This window comes from Mchenga conophoros, linkage group LG20, assembly GCF_057382185.1.
Source record: "Mchenga conophoros isolate Kocher_MC1m ecotype Shallow Benthic linkage group LG20, M_conophoros_male_GT1.1, whole genome shotgun sequence".
Classification (NCBI taxonomy): Eukaryota; Metazoa; Chordata; class Actinopteri; order Cichliformes; family Cichlidae; genus Mchenga; species Mchenga conophoros.
In genome coordinates this window covers 20,549,294-20,567,520 of record NC_140545.1, presented here as the reverse complement: position 1 = coordinate 20,567,520, position 18,227 = coordinate 20,549,294, and the positions used below count along the sequence as shown (strand labels likewise).

Genomic DNA, 18,227 nt, shown 5'->3' with positions numbered 1-18,227 from the left:
GCATTGCTGAAATGAAATGTAACTTTCCACAGAAGCACGTGTTATTCACACTACCAGCTGCATGACCGTATTACAACAACTGTTATGCAGGCCAGGAAGTGGAGTATCAGATGTATTTTTACCAATCAGTTTTAGGGTTCACAGTAGAAATATTACTTCAAAAAAGAAGTAGAACAGAAAGTATCAATGTCCAAATGCTCCATAAAGTAACAGCACATACCCTGATCAGTGTGGGAGTGCCTTGGCTCCTGAGAAGAGGAAATTTCTTTACGCGCGCATTTGCAATGTTGCTCCTTCCCCCATTTTTTTTCCCCCCTCTGCTCTTAGAGCCAAAGAGGAGCTCATGACCTTGTGAAAAGCTGCTTTTGGACTTGAACCAAGGAAGTTTGAACTTTTATCCTGTTACTTTTTTCTGGACAGAATACATTCATCTTCCTTCTAACTGTAATTAGGTGAGTACAAAGACTGGAGACGTGAGCTGCACGACTTCCCATTCCAAGACGGCAAAAGATGTCTAGCAAATTGCTGTTATAGCTACTGGTGACTATTAGTATTCATTACAGAAACAAGAAAACAAATAACATTTGCACATTTCTGCTTTAACCCTTATAGGTTGTATCTCTATTGTCATCTGCGCACATGTTGGTCGTTGTCACAGCACAGAGGAAATTTAAATGACTAGATGAAATGAGAGATCATCTCGGCTGCAGATGCTTGCTTGACTTTTTGTCCCAAGAAACAAAGTTAAATGGTCAGGGCATGATTTTACCAGCACAGAATGTCACCTCACGGAGCATTTTCTACATCAAATATAGTAGTTGCTCTGTTCACTACAAAGATAACACTCACTGTATTTGTACGCAAATTCATTGCTTTCGTTTACTGTTCTGATCTTCTAACCCGCTCTTTACTCTAAAAAGTAGTGACCTTGTCTGTTTTATCCAGCTTTCTTAATATGCAAAAAACAAGTCATTCAGAGATGTTAAAACAAAGCAGTGTGCATCATCAGAAGATATGAACTTATATAACAGATATGTTCCAACATGTGTGTGTGTGTCATGGTGAGATAAAGAAATGTGGGTGTTTCTTCGTGTAAAGCTTATATGCCAGTTACATTGAATCTTATCAACCAACTGAAACAGTTCTTAGGAGATGACATTTCTAACACCTAGACCACATTCAAAATATGTTTACATTACTTCATTTAGGTGACATAGAGTGCTTAACAAATGTATTAGACCGCCTGTCATAAAAACATTTTTTAGAAATCTCTCAAAAATCTCCTTAAAACTAAGAAGTTATAGTGCTATTTATCAAGAATATAACAAACTGAATTCACATTTTTATACCCAAATTTGAGCCGGCACATTGGACTTCTCTGAAAAGTCTGAAATTAATCAACCAAGCAAGCAATATTAAACCACATAATTTTATCTCTTCGGGAATGTGAATAAATAACTGCAGTTTGGCATTTTTACTAAAATAAAAAATAAAAATCAACAAAAAAAAGCATACTACTTTTCAGCTTGAAAATTCACTAATAACAGCAATAATGGAATTTTAGCATTAAATATATGATTTAGATCTTAGAGCTTGTGCATACAGGTGGATTAACACATTACAGAAACACATTTGTCTTTACGTTTTAGTTTAGGTTAGCTTTCTTATGAACCTTCCATTTGGTGGTGATCCAGTAAATTTGCTGATCACTGCATACATGTATAAATGACAGGGATGTCTTCTGTTATTGATCAAAATGAAAATATTCGCCTTTCTGAGGTGTTTGAAGTGTGTGAGAACCTTTGAAAGATCTGTAAATGTGTCATGTTTTAATGACGTGCTCTTTTCCGGTAACGCTTGAATTCAGGTCTCAGGGTTTGTTTTCAATCAAGCGCGCACACAACAAATCCACTCTTAAGCACCGCCACATGTGATCAGTCTTAAATAAGCACTTATCTCCTAAGCTAATTACAATCTGCATGACTTCCAGAGGGGAGGAAAACTGTTAGTGAATATCTATTAAAGCTATAATAAAACCCATCAGAGATGACACCCACCTTTCTGCTTGCATACTCTGCAATAACACGGCTGAGCTTTTGTTTAAAGACCAGAAGCCCTTCTGAATAATGAGTATGTGGGATTAGTGGAAGGTTTGAAGTACTGACTTTCTGTGAAATTCACATGTGATTTATTGCCTTGCTATACCCACTATTGTTCACACCTTTCCACTGCAACCACCTGGTGAGAGGATCCCTACAAAGCCTATCCAACGTCAGCAGTACCTGTGTTGCTGGTTTAACAAAGGGTTAAGTATGGGTGTTCCCATTTCCTGCAGCTCTCCCTCCCAGCCTGACTAATCTCTCTCACTCTCTCCTCTCCTTACTATCAAGAAGATTTGGTGAGACTCCTAAGAACAAAGCTACATAGAACCACTAGAAGTCTGAAAATTGAATGAATCTACACAAGGATTTATTCTGTTAATATTCAGAAAAGAAACCTAGCTTTCTGTGGGAATCGCAAGGGTGAGTTGGAGCACAAATGCGTGTCCTTTAAGTGAGTTCCTTGTACAGAAGGGAAGGGCTAACTGTCAATAGTGAGCTGGTCTTGCATCAGACAAAAGCCATGTGGTAGCACTGCTGGATACTAAGATACAGTAATATATATGTATGATCATGTTTAACCTGATATGTTTTGATTTTTCTCATCATAAAGGTTGTCCATAGATGGGTTCATGTATCAGTTAAACATATTTAGTAATTACTAAAAGATGAACTCCCTGCAGAGGAGAAGCTTGGGTGTAAAATAAAAATTAGGACAAAAAACTCAGAAGTATTTTTTTCTTGTTATAAGCTTTTTCCCCACTCTGTGGAAAAGCTGCTCTGAGGGCCAGTGAAAACTAAAATGTTGAACAAGCAGCTGGTGCGCTGGGTTTCACACACTCTTTTGCAACAAGGCTTGTTGCAACTTAAAAAAAAAGTCTTTAAATTTTGAGTTAAAAATGTATTTTTGTGGTAAGTCATGAACTAATTTAGACAAATTTTTGTTAAGGGAAGATACCAGAAATTGAACAGCTGGTTTCCCCCACCATTTGAAAGCCTGTCCCTGACATTTAGTCGTTAGTTTGTTGGTTGTGTGTGTTGGCTATGGGCCATGGGAAAGTTAGTGGGTATGTGGCTAAAGAAAGTTGCTCAAACCAAAGCTGACTTGAGGCCAATGAGCAGGGAAAGAGCTACTCTGTATTTAGACTAAAAAGCGCCATTTACACAGCAGTCCTTTGTTTATCTCAGTTGCCCACTACTATCAAGCTCAGAGGTGTATGGTTTATTACACGTTTACAGGCCTTTTCAGTGCAGAGCGTAGGACATGTGAAATTCCAGTTTTGTGTGAAACTCTTAAGGAATGGCAAAATGTAGCGCAAGACTGACCTTAGGGGTCAGATGTGAAAACCCTGAGGGCAGTTTGGCTGAAAGAGAGGAGAAGTATCTCATGACCCTGTGGCAGGAGCACAGACCTACGCTAATTTCCAGTGCAGTGTCTCCATGCCAGCTTTGTGTGGCTCATGGCAGATTAGAGCAACATAAGTCCTACAACAACATTTGTTATTTAAAGCCTTTAATTACACACAAGGATAAAATTGAATGGCGGCCTACGTGAAACCGCCAGTTTCCCGGGAATTTTATTTTGTGAATCAACTTAGCTGTCATTTATACTTTATCTATATATATTATGTAGGAAGGAGAACTTCAAATTAAGAGTTTACAAGGATTTTTGTTAAGTTTTTCTTGTCCTTTGCAAGAACAACAATCTAGTCGTTTCTCTTTAAAAGTACATTCCCAAGCAACTCCTTCATTCTCAGTTATTTTTGGGGTTTTTTTGGGTTTTTTTTAAGGAACCATATCTTCCCTCCAGAAAACGACCATACAATTAAACAACACCAACAAAGTCTGCTTTAGGAAGCCAGAATTAAATCTAACAACTTCAACATATATCATAGAAAATGTATAAGGCGCAATGTACAAAAGCACACGACGAGGTCAACCTGCACATTTTTGTTTTTTCATAAATAATGGAAAGTTGAGAAGCCTGGTGCATGGACCATGTTGGAATGTTATGTATGCAGAGTAAAAACAACTAGAGTTGTCATCATACCCTCTGCTAGCATGAATATTTCCAAATTTAGGCAAATACTTTTTATGTGAATATGTCTATTTAAAAGTCTGAAAACTGCTCTTTTTTTATTTCAGCAATTACATCAACCAACCCAACCAAAATGGAGCTTCAGAAGATGAACGGACACAGCAAAGACGATGGGTAAGACTTAGGGACTGATTGGGTGTATCTTATCACACCAATCGGGTCAAAATTAAACTCAGGGACGTTCTAAATTTCGTCTGCCAAATGTGAGTGTTTTACAGCTTTTTAAGCTCATTCTACTTCCTAGTTTTAGCTCACTTTTAATCTTTGGTTGCAGGTTTGATCCAATCGATGCCTTGGCCGAGCAGGAGGAGTTTCTCCCACATAAACCTGGTGCAAAGAAAGAAACCCACTTTACAGATGTGAGTGCTTCTTTGTTTTAGTAAACTGAAATACAGTAAATACTATGTAATTTCTGTCTGTGAACTCAAATGGCATCCTCTGTTGTCCTCTTGCTGCAGTTCGAGGGAAAGACTTCGTTTGGCATGTCCATCTTTAACCTCAGTAATGCCATAATGGGCAGTGGGATCCTGGGACTGGCTTATGCAATGTCCAACACAGGGATCTTGCTTTTTATGTGAGTCTCCAAGCCAAACAGAAAACCCCAGTTTTCGCTGAACTTTGTGCCCTTTGTCACTATGCATGCGCGCGCGTGCGTGTGTGTGCGTGTGTGTGCGTGTGTGTGCGTGTGTGTGTGTGTGTGTGTGTGTATGTTTCCACTCATATAGGAGAATGTATTTGCTCACACTGATGTGCTGAAATTGTGTCTTTTTTTTTTTGCAAACTGAATTACAGCAGATTGATTTCAGCTTCTTGTGATTTATATTTAGTAACTGAGTAAAGTAGAATGTGTGCTCTCCTAGAGGCTACAGCAGGGCTGTTTATCATGTGAGCATTTGGGCATATAAACTATAGACTGACACAGCTAAGGTTTCTGCAAACTGAAGTCGTTTTGTTTAGGACTGAGAGTTAATAGTTTTTCTTAGAAGCTAACGGTCTTTGCTTTTCTCTTATTTTAAAGATCATTTTTGTTCCTTTTCTCTAGAGAATGGTTTCTTTGTTTTCTATTTAAACTGTGTTTGTCTTTCACTGTAAGGTCACAGTTTGCAATAGTAGATACAGATGGGATATATTTAATAGAGGGTCCTTATAAGGCCAGAAGTAGAGCCTCACCAGTGTGTATCATCTTGTTCTTTGTGTTTATTTGTGTTTGGGCAGGTTTGTGTGATGGCAAGGGGATAACTGATGTTTCTGTCCGTGACCTATCGGTGTACATCAACAGCTACATACAACTTCTAATGTGCAAACTGTGATCTGTCAGATTGTGCATTAGAGCTCATGCACATGCGGCTTCTCTAAATCAGACTTGAGTGGTTAAATATAGACCCCACTGATCAGATCCAAGACACGCCTGGTTGGATCAGACCTGTGCTATGTGGCAGGGGGAAGGGAGGTAACGGCTGACTGGAGAGTCAGTCTCTCAAAGCCAAACTCTCTTGTGTGAGTGGGAAAAAACAACAACTAAAAAACAAAATGACAACAATCACAAGAACTTCAGAGTAACAGAATAGTTTTGTGAATATGTTTTTTTTAAAAGAATGTAAATGTCTTATGTGTTTCAGAATCCTGTTGGTCTGCATTGCTCTTCTGTCCGCATATTCAATTCATCTTCTGCTAAAAAGTGCTGGAGTTGTGGGTAAGGCAGAGAATTACCAAGCATGTAGCCACAGAGCAATTTGTATGTTGATAGCTTGAACGCATACACAGAGTTTATGTGTTTTCAGGCATCCGGGCTTATGAGCAGCTTGGAAATCGGGCTTTTGGCCACCCAGGGAAAATGCTGGCTGCTGTCATCATAACAGTACATAACATTGGAGGTAATGTCGTAAGTTTTCCTTCCATTTCCTTTACCTCTGACGCCGGTCATAAAACTATATATACCGGTAAATATAAATATGAACGCAAAATACGTTTGTTTTGGTTTCTTTTCAGCTATGTCAAGCTATCTCTTCATCGTAAAGTCTGAGCTCCCACTGGTTATTCAAGCTTTCTTCGGTAAACAGGCGAACACGGGGTGAGTGTGAAAGCAATTTTCTAACTTAGAGTCACATAAATCAGTTTCATTTTTGTTTAGGAACACACTAATTTTTTTTTTGACATCTGTTCTTTTGGCTGTCTCTTAGAGAGTGGTTCTTGAATGGAAACTACTTGATCATCATAGTTAGTGTTCTCATCATCTTTCCTCTAGCACTCATGAAACACCTTGGTATGTTTTTCATTCTGTTGCACATTTTCTTTTTCTTTTTTTGCAATTATTAGTATTACTACTCATCTTCCCCTACTTGCATCATGTTTACACTATCCTTTGTTCTGCCTTGTTTTCATATCCTGCATTGATTAAATTAAAGTGACATTATTGCCTCCTTTTCTCTCTCTACTGTCTAAGACCATGAATAACGTTAACATTGTGCTGTTATTGCGATCCAGGTTACCTTGGCTATACCAGCGGTTTCTCGCTCTCCTGTATGGTGTTTTTTCTCATTTCGGTGAGACATTAAAGATACATACAATATAACCCACCGCGCTTCTGTTAAATATTTATCTTTGATTAAGCTATGAGCATGTCTCCCCAGGTGATATACAAGAAATTCAACATCCCATGTCCACTGGCAGATGATCATCATAACAAAACTGCTGCTGAGCATTACAGTGTTGATTCTACAGCAGATGGCTTCTGTGATTCCAAGCTATTTACCATGAACCCACAGGTTAGTGAACAAACATTTTCACGGTGCCTGTGCCTAGTTTCCTGCTGTGTCATGTGTATTTTTATTTAATGATTTGCACAGCACGTTATATTTTTTGCACCGGAGTGTATTAAGTCAACGAAACTAAGGTGTGTTATGTCAACAGCAGCGTTAAGAATATAGCAACCATAACTGTGTTACTGACCTTTGCTGTGTTTTGGCTGTAGACGGCATACACCATCCCAATTTTGGCTTTTGCCTTTGTCTGCCACCCAGAAGTGCTACCAATCTACACTGAGCTCCGAAAGTAAGTTTTGATTTTTGATTTTTTTACTGCTTCACACTGTAAGTTTTCAAGACAAATTATTGTAATTTATCGGTTTTGCTTTACTCTAGTGCCACCAAGAAACGCATGCAGAATGTTGCTAACATCTCCATCCTGGCCATGTTTGTCATGTATCTGCTGACAGCTCTTTTTGGTTACCTCACTTTTTATGGTAAGATGTGACCTTTCATGGCTATACAAGTGAATGGTCACTTTGTTATTCTGCTTTGAAGTGTTGTGAGATTTAACTTACAGTATTGTGAAAGAAGGAAACCACGCAAGATACTGTATATAAAAGGCTGTCTGCTTCTCTGTGTCTAGGCGCTGTGGAGTCAGAGCTGTTACACACCTATATTCGCGTGGACCCACTGGATGTCTTGATCCTCTGTGTACGCCTGGCTGTGCTTGTAGCTGTAACTCTGACTGTTCCTGTGGTTCTCTTCCCGGTAAGACATCAGTGATATTAGTTTAAGATAATAATTGCATAAAAGAGAAGAAGAATGTTTATACAAGATGTTGTTTAAGGGCACATGTACTATGAGAGCAAAAGGCTTAACTTTCCATATTCTTTCCATATGCTTTCATATGATGCTATAGGGACATTAAAGTGGGTGTGACTGTGGGTCCACATATAAAAATGTGTAATGGCATGATTGACAAATTTTTAGCCAATGATTGTACAACTTCACAGATAAATAGATAATCCTCCATTTTGAAACCCTGTCTGAATAAGATTTACTTTTTTTTAAATTCAATATGACCATAATGAGTGACTGAGCCCAAAAAGTGAACCAGGAAGTTTTTACACAGGTCAAGATAGAAGTTTTCCCATAGACTACTATAGGACTAAGTCTTTTGCAGCCACATATATCGCCATCTGGTGGCATTCAGATCAGAAATTGGCTTAAAGCACTTCTGCAAAATATGCTTCTTTTTTTTATCCTAGAAGCTACATCCGTATTTTATACTATCTATATATGTGGCTAGGTAGTTGCTAGGTAACATGATAAGTTTTACCTGTAAGTCAGGTTTGGCTGTTCAGCTCTTGATCGTGTCAGATTAGGTGGTGACCAAAAAAACACAGACATATGCACATGCACACACAGAGAGATAGTTTTTGAGTTTTTGTGTATTATACAAAGAAAAATGCAGTAATATAGATTTTAAAAAATTGAATAAAACTAACAGAAGGGTAGCAATTAGTCTGGTAATTGACTATTTTCTACATTAGTTAATTGTTAAAGAAATATACAGACCATTGGCTAAGTAAAAACAAACAACAAACATAATCACCCTTGACATCTGAACGAACCTAAAGATACTGTAGCTATTTATTAAATCGGTTTTCAAGTCTGTTGTCTATGTAACAGTTATAACTGGCATCATGTGAGTGAGGCAGAAGTGATTCATGATTCCTTGTGTGAGTAAATTATACTGACCTGAATATACTGGGCCCAGTATTGAGCCCAGTGGCACTCCAAGGCAACAGTTATTTTGAAGAATTTCATTTTTAAACTTATCTGTTAGATAGGCCTGAGAAAACTTTAATATTTTTGGACAATTTTTACCCAGGTTCACACAGGTTAGAATTATGCTGCAAGTTCATAGTAAACACAAGGACACATAGCATTAAGCAGTCTATAGTCCCAACTTCTGTAATGCTTCCTAACAGTGTTCCTATCTCAGCCATAAAATCCTAACATCACAAATCAATAACTGCTAATGTGGACTCTGCATCACATAACTGGCTCTGCCAAATGAAAATAATTAATGTACTGAAAAAGTTTGACTCTTTCAGTGCTGTGCCACAGTAGAACGATGAAACCCAAAACAACTCTTTCACTTTCAGGAGTGTATTGACTATAAGGACTTTTTTTTAACTTAACCTTCTTTAACTAATTTAAGAAATATTAATAGTTGACTGTTTGACAGACAATTTTTTAATGGAATAAAACATTTTAGTAGGAATTTTAAGAATGCGCAGTCTAAGCCCTTTAGAGTTAAATTATAGAGACTGACATAGTAGCGAGCTAAATGAAGGGAGGGTGACATCTTTGAAGCCTTTGCTTAAGGATTGTGACCAGGATCAGCTACTGTACAGCTACAGCTTGCTAGTTAACACGTTGTATTATTATTTCTTAACTACGTAAAAACCATACTGCAAAAATGATAAGTTGTGGTTTAAACAGGGAACTACTGTGACCAACGAGCCTGCTTTTGTTGTGAGCTCTAAAGGTAATGCCAAGTTTTTTCACAAAAACATGCTAGCTGGTTCTAGTTTAAAGGTTAAGCTAGCTTAATACTAAATATACAAATATGAAAGTAGTATCCAGCTGAGCATATTTCACCCACCCTTTAACTATTTGTTAAAGAGGTAGAAAAATGCTTCTGAATGTCCCTCTTTAACCTGAAACTTTAAACTATGTTAAGGTCTAGATTTTCAACATAATAAACTATTTTTTTTAGCAAATGTGAGAAAACACCCATTAAAAGATTTGGATAAAGTTGACTTTACCCAACAGCTTCTTAATAGCTGTTCATTTAATACTACTTAAAGCAATGAACCTAAATCAGGTTTAAAAGATAATCAGTCTTAATATTTGTCATCTGATCTTATTCTTCATTTTCTTACTGTCTGCAGATCCGCAAGGCCGTGCTTCAGATCTTCTTCGCTGACAAGCCTTTCCACTGGGTTAGACACATTGGCATTGCCTTTTGTCTCCTGGTCGTGGTCAATCTTCTTGTTATCCTGGTGCCCTCCATCCGTGACATCTTTGGCATTATTGGTATGTTTACACAGCAAAAATGCAGCTGCTCAGTTCCGAAATTGGGGCTATTCTTGACTCTATATGGGATTTTTTTTACAAGCTTCGGTTAAAATCATAAATCTCTAAGTTCATGATAGTACAAATAGAAAAAATATGTATATATGGATCATTTGGAAGAATTGCGAGAAGAAAGCTTCTTCTTTCTAAAGAACATAACAACATGACATGCGTCGGAACAAATGACTCCTGGAACAATGTCCTTTGGATGGATGAGATTAAAATGGAGCTATCTGGCCATAATGCACAGTGCCGTATTTGAAAAACAAAAAAAAAACACAGCATATTAGCACAAATACCTCATACCAACTATCAAGCATGGTGGTGGAGGGGTGATGATTTGGGCTTGCAGCCATAGGACCTGTGCACCTTCCAGTCACTGAGCCAACCATGAACTTCTCTGTATGCCAGAGAATTCTGGAATCAAATATGAGGCCATCTGTCTGACAAATAAGGCTTGGCCCAAATTGGCTCATGCAACACGACAGTGATTCCAAACACACCAGGAAATCTACAGCCGAAATAACTAAAATGGCCCAGTCAAAATGCAGACCTCAACCCATCTAAAATATGGATGCATAAATAAATGCCTACTAACCTCAGTGAAATTAAACAACATAGTGTACATAGAGTATAATTTTTTTTTTACAGGACTTCATAGTCTACATTCAAACTGACTTTTTCATATAACTGTAACAGATGTCATTTTCCTTTTATTCTTGGCTGTTTTATGAACAAAAATGTGTTTTATGGTTGAGTATAAAAAGGTTTAGTAAAATATTTTTATTATACTGACTAGATCATCTGTAAATCATGCTATGAATTATTTCTACACAGCAAAATCTCCAGTGTTAAATTAACACTGGAGAGTGTCTATATGGGTCCACACCTCTGAGTGTTAAATACAACACTGTTGAGTGTTAAATTAACACTTTTGACAGTGTTATATGTTTAAAAGTAACCTAGTCAGTTTTGAAGATTAACAAAGACTAACACTGAGCAGTGCTGATTTTCTAACACTGGAAAATAACTCAAAATGTTAGAAATATTCCAGTGTTAGAAAATCAGCACTGCTCAGTGTTAGTCTTTGTTAATCTTCAAAACTGACTAGGTTACTTTTAAACATATAACACTGTCAAAAGTGTTAATTTAAAACAGTGTTGTATTTAACACTCAGAGGTGTGGACCCATATAGACACTCTCTAGTGTTAATTTAACACTGGAGATTTTGCTGTGTAATAAATAAACTCACTTATTTATTCTGTGCTATCATCTACAGGAGCCACATCTGCCCCCAGCCTCATTTTCATCCTACCCGCAATTTTCTATATCCGAATTGTTCCTGAAGATCAGGAACCCCTGCGGTCAAGATCTAAGATTCAGGTATATCCTTCCTCTATCAAAGATGGTATTAACTGTTCTTGGTCATGTTAATCTCCATATATTAGCTTTTATCTGTTCTTAATACACATGTTGTTTTCTTATCCTTTATTACTGCAGGCCATATGCTTCGCTGCATTGGGATTTGTCTTCATGGTCATGAGTTTGTCATTTATTATCATTGACTGGGTGACTGGAGAGAGTCAAAGTGTAGGTGGGCACTAGCTGCTATAACTGAACAGAGGTACTGCACACAGAACGTCAACCAAAGCCCTCTTTTTCATTAAATTAGCCCCATCTTCTCATCCAAAGCCAAACTAGAAAGTTTGACTACACAAGATGAAGGATAACGTGAAGAGCCTTCGCCTACATCAAAAAAAACAGGAAAGTGTTTTTACATGTGATGGAGCAGGCGATATGTCCTGTACCGGAGGAGAGAACACAAATGTATGAAAATACAAAGCAAAGTGTTCTGCCTCGATCAGTCCTGTCACAGCTCAAACTAAGGATTTTGTTTGGGGTCATATATAGATTTGCAGCAAATGCTTTGAATGAGAAAAAAAGTGGAAATTCCGTTTTTGGATGTGGACAGTTCCTTGGAATTGCTCAGTCAATGTCTACATTTCACAAATCTACTTCCCTACCATGTCAGATTTTACAGAACTTACATGTATTAGTTTTGTAAGGCAATATTTTCTTTGCCTGAGACATTTGTCAGCTATGGTTTACTTTTACTTTTATGACTGACAAATCTGCCATTTCCCCAAACTTTACCGTTTCAGCTAATTATGGTCTTCGAGGGTTAGTCTGCAGTTCCACACAAACAACTGCTTATGATCAAAAATGTTTTCAGTGAATTTAACATGGATTCTAATCAATGCGTTTAATGTGATATTTCATCCATTTAAAAAAAAATTACTGTCACAATTATGGTCATCGTGAAGTTTCCCAGTGACCTGGCAAAATACGGTGCAATTTATGGGATTTCTTTTTTTGTTTTTTGCTGCTGTTCATGAAGGTCAAACAGACAGTCATGTGTGAGAGGTTTGTGAAAACCGAAACAAAGTTTTTATGTGAGCCTGAACATCCATAATTGAAAACCAAAGAATCTATTTATTATGTCACATTGTGAAAGTGTTTCTTTTTCTTTCTTTTTTTTAACATGCTTGGCAAAGACCAGTTAAAGTTGTACATGAATTCATCCAGTGTTATAAATGCTGCGTATGTTTAATCAGTACCAGAAACTTTTCATTGTGTTCAATAATGGCTTCAAAGTGGACCTGTTATGCTTTCACTGTTTTTATCTCAGTCATATACATAACTCTTACAAGGGGTGTGCTCATCTTAAACAAGTTTGAAGTACTGAGGTTAGCAAGTCCAAGTAATCCTGAGAGCAGAAAGCTCAGACTTCAGACTGCTCTAAATGCTCATTTCCTTATTTGTGACAGTTTTTAGCTGCTGCTGCATAAGATCTTTATTTGCTGTTTGAACCATCTGCTGTTCAAAACCTCTGTTTGCAAAGGACAGTTGGTCAGAAAGAAGTCTGTTGAAAGGACTTTGGGTGCTCTGGACCATCTGAGGGCTTGCAGTAAAGTCCACTAAGCATTATTTCAAATGAAGCATGCAAAGCTGTTCTAATAGACTGAAATACTCAAAATACGAAGCACAGTGGGTCCTCTTTAAGCAAGAATTAGTGAAGTCCTTTTTTTGTTTTTAAAATGTGACTAAGAGACCTGTTAACATTGTAATTCATCCTGTACATTTTTAAATTAATTTGAATGTTGTTAACTGTCAATAAAATGTGTTTTATTTGTACATAATCGTCTCTTTTTTTAAAAATGTGTATAAGAGGTCGCATAAACTCAGCGTATCTAAAAGAACGTTACTTGAGGAGGAGAGATATAACATTGCACTTCCTCCTTCTGAAAATGGAAGTAACACGTTTGTGCTCTGGGTCTGAGCGAGAGAAGAAAAAATGTGGTCGTTCATTTCCGGCTTTGAGTTGATGTGTGCAAAGAAGGGAGAAGAGAAACTTCCTTGACTGTAGAGCTAACTATAGAGAGTATTCTGTTGCAAGGGCGCTTGTTCAAATGCCGTGCATACAGTAGTTTAGGATAACCGGTTTTATCACAGGACTATGAGTCGTGGATCTAAAACTAAAACAGAGAGCACTCAAAGCTTTCTGCTGAGCGCACAGGAGAATGACAAGCTGGAGGAGCTGCTGGGCAGAAGGTGTGCTGTAAGTTCTTAGCTGACCCGGGAGGGGATTACCAACTGAAAGAATGTCGCTCTGCTTTATCTGTCTTGACTTGTATCCTTTTCGTTAAAAGCGTTTACCTTAAAAGAAGGCGTCGTACACTGGAGTACACATCATTCTAATTGATGCACAGTTTAACAATGGGTTGGGGACTGTTATACTTTTAACACAGCATTGTTGTACCATCATTTTCTCAACTCTCTTTTGGCAGATTATTTTCTTAATGCTTTTAGTCGCTTTATTTTTGGTCCATTTGAAGGCCTGTCTTATTTTACTCTATATTTTTGAAATCTATTGATAGTTTTTGTGAATTCAAGCATTATTTGCTGACATTAGGTCATCAAAAAGTAGGTAGCTGTAACAGGAAATGGTGGCTGAACCAATTCTTCCTCTGCTGTCAGAATTAGTCACTATGCTCAGCTTTGGCCTTGTTCAGTTCTTGCTTTTGGCCTCTGAGGTAAACAATAGCGTTTACAGTTGTGACCCCGCCATAATAACAAAACACTAGATGTGCACAAGCTACACATTTTAATTACGTAGAAGGCTGCATTGAAAAACTAGGAGCATCACAAACTTTAAGCCTTATCTGAACAAATGAAAGCAGATGAGGAAGTTTATTCTCACTGCAAAGCTGCAAATTTACATATGAACTGTAATAAAGAGCTCTCAAGTTTCCTATCAGCTCTGAGCTCTTTTCATTGTCTGTCTTGTCTATGTGTTCAGTCCATGGCCACCGCAGTCGCACAGCTGTTCATGGCTCTACCTAACAGTTCATCCATGTGGAGCTTGCAGCACACTGGGGTGGCCTGTTTCGTCAAAGACAACCCTCAGCGCTCCTATTTCATACGGATGTTTGATTTAAAGGTAACCCCCTACATAATGGGTCCCGTATTAGATAGCTTAGATTAAGTTTCTAATCTCACAAGACCGACATATTAATTCACTCTTTTTACAGGTCGGGAGTGTGGTTTGGGAGCAGGAGCTCTACAACCAACTTGTGTACTCAGCCCCAAAGCCATTCTTTCATACCTTTCCTGCTGATGTAAGCACACCCCTTGTTTTAGCTCATCTTAAAGCTGTAATTATGATGTGATGTGGTGCAATTACTTCTGGTGTAATCATCACTATGGGTCAAAAATCATCAATCTTGATTCTGTGTGCGTTTGTTATACACTGTAGGACTGCCAGGTCGGACTGAACTTCTGTGATCTGCAGGAAGCAGACATATTCCAAACTGCTGTTCAGGAAAAAATCAACCAAAGAAACACCCGTCAAGGTCAGTGAGGCCACAGCCTTTCACTGCTTTGATGTCTCATTTTAGAATGGGAAAGCAAAGAATACATTTGAAATATTATGGTTACCACTTACTCACAATTTATTTGTGTATAGATGGTTTGAGATTAATATATATGTTTGAGAAAGCACTGTGGGGGAAAAACAAACAAACATTAAAATCACATTAAATGAGGAAGTTTTTTTTTTTTTTTTTATCAAGTACCCTATTCTAGTACTCTTAGAAAAAAATCGCTTCCAGGCTGATACGTGGTTATATATGAAACAACAAGTCGTTCATTTGTTTCAACGGCTGTGTGTGGGGTTTATGCAAAATGGTTTCTCTCACCTCTCTCACAGATAAGAAACAGCGCCCCCCGCACACTAGTGGTAAGATGGCAAAAACTTCAAAACAGTATGCTGTGTAAACGTGGCAAACTGTAGTGCTACATATAATTTTCTGTTTTCTTTCACTGCAGACAGAAGTTCCCTGCCTCCACTCCCACCTGAAAAAGGTGTGCAACTGCTGTCTTTGCTGTGTACCTTTTACTATTGATACATAAAATGAAACATACTAGGAACATATTAACCAGTGTGCTAATCTGGACGTCTTCCAAAAACAGGACCTAGTGGCCCTCCTTCTTTTCACATGGCCACAGTGGACATTCAAAACCCAGATATCCAGTCTTCACGCTATCGCTCGGTGCCTACACCTGCTGCTGCCTCTGCTGCGACAGGCAAAGGAAAGAAGGACAAGAAGAAGAAGCAGAAAAAAGGCCCCAAGCTCTCCAAAGCAGACATAGGAGCACCTAGTGGATTTAAGTAAGTGTATGACTCGCTGAAAATGAAGTTTTATCAGAGGTTTTAGAGCAATGTTCATATTTTGTTGTTTAAATTTAACTTCAATAAACTGTTTCCTTCTTCTTTCCTTCCGTCAGGCATGTAAGTCATGTGGGGTGGGACCCTAACAACCTGGACCCTGACCTGATGCGGCTGCTGTCTCAAGCTGGCATTAGTGAAGCTGAAATGAGGGATGAAAGAACCTCTCAGCTCATCTATAATGTAATTGAACAGTCAGGAGGGATGGAGGCAGTCAAAAGGGAGGTGAACAGATCAGGTTAGACTCTCACTGCCTCGTTTTTGACTCAGTTAACTATCTCACTGTTCCAAACAGGCTGATCTCGTTGTTAAACCGTGGATGAGTTGTAATATATGTTTATACCTTCTTCCACTCAATTGTAGCTACAGGACCTCCACCTCCTCCACCTGGCAGACAGGGGCCCCTCCCTCCGCTACCAGGCTCTAGCCCCTCTGCTCCAACCCCTCCACCCCAGCGAGGCCGTTCTGGCCCCCTGCCTCCCATTCCAGGTCATTCACAGCGAGCAGGCCCGCCTCCCCAGCCACCTCCTTCTCGTGGATCTTTACCACCCCCTCCTCCATCAAGCCGAAGCGGCCCTCCGCCACCCCCGCCATCACATGCTCCACCTCCTCCATCTTCAAGGTCTCCTCATGCCCCACCTCCCATGTCTTCCCACGGCGCTCCTCCTCCTCCACCACCAAGCCAGCGCTCCGCAGGTTTTCCACCTCCTCCTGTCCCGTCTACACCCAGCAGAGGGGTTGGTGGTGGAGGAGGAGGAGGAGGAGGAGGAGGGGGAGGGGGCCCACCTCCTCCTCCTCCACCACCACCACCGCCACCTCCCCAAACTTCAGTTTCTTCAGATTTCCCTCCTCCTCCTCCCATATCTGGCGGTGCACCACGACCTACTTCCGCTTCCGTTGGTGGAGGAGACAGCAGAGGAGCTTTGCTGGATCAGATCCGACTCGGGAAAAAACTGAGAAATGTAAAGAAACTCGGCTTTCTCAAGAACATCTGTTACATAAGTCAAACGTCTTGAATTTCATGCTGCAACATGCCGAGATATTTGTAGAGCGTACTGACGTTTACATTTTGTCCTCCTGTGGTGTTGTGTATTACAGGTAACAGACGACCCTAATCCAGCTCCACCTGCATCAGCAGAGTCAGGTGAAGGCATTGTCGGTGCTCTCATGATGGTCATGCAGAAGAGAAGCAAAGTCATCCATTCCTCTGGTAAATATTACACTACCAGTAACATCTTTTTATGTACACTCTGGTCTCTTTATTAGGTACACCTGTTCAGCTGCTTATTAATGCAAATATCTAATCATCCAATCTCATAGCACTAAATCAGTACATTTAGGCATGTAGATGTAGGCAAGACCACCTACTGAAGCTCAAACTGAGCATCAGGATAATGAAGAAAGGTGATTTAAGTAAGCGGATATGACATGTTTTGGTGTTGGTGCCGAATGGGCTGGTCAGAGTGTTGCATAAACCGCTGATATACTGATGTTTTCCTGCACAATCATCTCTGGTTCACGTACAAAATATCAGGAAGTTATTTGGATGAACTGCTGGGTAGCAGGAGCAAACCTCTGGGCAAACATGTCTCGTTAAAGTTAGAGGAGAATGGCCAGACTGCTTTGAGCTGTTAGGAAGGCAGCAGTAACAGAAATACTCACTAGCTGCAATCAAGGTAGGAGCATCTCTGAACACATCCAAACTCCAATCTTGAAGAAGATGAGCTGCAGCAGCAGAAGACCACACTAGGCGTCACTTCCCAAGCTCTGATCTCATTCCAATAGCTCACCTTTGTAATGTGGTGGAACAGGAGATTTGCGTCATGGATGTGAAGCTGACAAATCTGCAGGAACTGTATGATGCTATCATGCAAATATGGATCAAAATCTCTGTGAAATCTTTCCAGTAACTTGCTGAAAAACTAAAGCAGTTCTGAAGGAAAAAGGGGGTCCAAACCAGTGCGAGCTAGGTGTACCTAATAAAGTGGTGCGTGAGTGTATGCATGCATGAGTTAAACCATCAGAGCTACAAACACTTTATATTTGTTCTGTCTTTCAGATGAAAGTGAAGATGACGGTGGGGATGACGATGATGATGACGATGAATGGGATGACTGATCTAGCTGTTCTTGTTTTTTGTGAATTTTCCACTTGCTTGAGTTCTGATGTTTGTTTTAACCCCATGAACTGTTACACTGTTACATGCGATGATCTGTTACAGATTTGTTAACTGCAAACTGGAGTATAGCTTGGATATGTGATAAAGTACTGTTTGTAGGGGATTCGTAAAAAAAATGAAATAAAATGAAAGAAATATTTCAATATGAAAGATCGAAAGGAACAAATTG

The 18,227-nt window shown here is 39.1% G+C and overlaps 2 protein-coding genes across 4 annotated transcripts; both read left to right on the top strand.

Moving 5' to 3' along the window:
- The first annotated feature begins 300 nt into the window (after window positions 1-300).
- On the top strand, window positions 301-13,291 carry LOC146550707 (sodium-coupled neutral amino acid transporter 3-like). Of its 2 annotated transcripts, none has more exons than XM_085260613.1 (16): window positions 301-452; window positions 4,245-4,311; window positions 4,472-4,556; window positions 4,656-4,771; window positions 5,817-5,890; window positions 5,979-6,071; window positions 6,187-6,268; window positions 6,378-6,460; window positions 6,682-6,740; window positions 6,828-6,962; window positions 7,169-7,248; window positions 7,338-7,438; window positions 7,588-7,712; window positions 9,908-10,052; window positions 11,371-11,474; window positions 11,592-13,291. In XM_085260613.1, the coding sequence occupies exons 2-16, from the start codon at window positions 4,271-4,273 to the stop codon at window positions 11,694-11,696; spliced, it is 1,428 nt and encodes a 475-aa protein (XP_085116739.1). In that variant the 5' UTR covers window positions 301-452; window positions 4,245-4,270; the 3' UTR covers window positions 11,697-13,291. The 2 variants fall into 2 exon arrangements, with proteins under 2 accessions (XP_085116739.1, XP_085116738.1); XM_085260612.1 differs by lacking the exon at window positions 301-452 and adding an exon at window positions 2,354-2,522.
- Window positions 13,292-13,461: 170 nt separating this feature from the next.
- LOC146550706 (actin nucleation-promoting factor WAS-like) lies at window positions 13,462-18,224 on the top strand. Of its 2 annotated transcripts, none has more exons than XM_085258555.1 (11): window positions 13,462-13,710; window positions 14,452-14,592; window positions 14,684-14,770; window positions 14,908-15,004; window positions 15,361-15,390; window positions 15,480-15,515; window positions 15,624-15,822; window positions 15,939-16,117; window positions 16,243-16,841; window positions 16,978-17,089; window positions 17,939-18,224. In XM_085258555.1, the coding sequence occupies exons 1-11, from the start codon at window positions 13,609-13,611 to the stop codon at window positions 17,995-17,997; spliced, it is 1,641 nt and encodes a 546-aa protein (XP_085114681.1). In that variant the 5' UTR covers window positions 13,462-13,608; the 3' UTR covers window positions 17,998-18,224. The 2 variants fall into 2 exon arrangements, with proteins under 2 accessions (XP_085114681.1, XP_085114682.1); XM_085258556.1 differs by having other exon boundaries at window positions 13,484-13,703.
- Window positions 18,225-18,227: the final 3 nt, after the last annotated feature.

Coding starts and splice junctions, on each gene's coding strand:
- LOC146550707 (XM_085260613.1), top strand. CDS start 4,271: ATGGAGCTTCAGAAGATGAACGGACACAGCAAAGACGATGG. Junction 4,772..5,816: donor ACAGGGATCTTGCTTTTTAT/GTGAGTCTCCAA, acceptor TATGTGTTTCAG/AATCCTGTTGGTCTGCATTG. Junction 7,439..7,587: donor TGGTTACCTCACTTTTTATG/GTAAGATGTGAC, acceptor CTCTGTGTCTAG/GCGCTGTGGAGTCAGAGCTG.
- LOC146550706 (XM_085258555.1), top strand. CDS start 13,609: ATGAGTCGTGGATCTAAAACTAAAACAGAGAGCACTCAAAGCTTTCTG. Junction 14,771..14,907: donor TTCATACCTTTCCTGCTGAT/GTAAGCACACCC, acceptor TATACACTGTAG/GACTGCCAGGTCGGACTGAA. Junction 15,516..15,623: donor TCCACTCCCACCTGAAAAAG/GTGTGCAACTGC, acceptor TTCCAAAAACAG/GACCTAGTGGCCCTCCTTCT.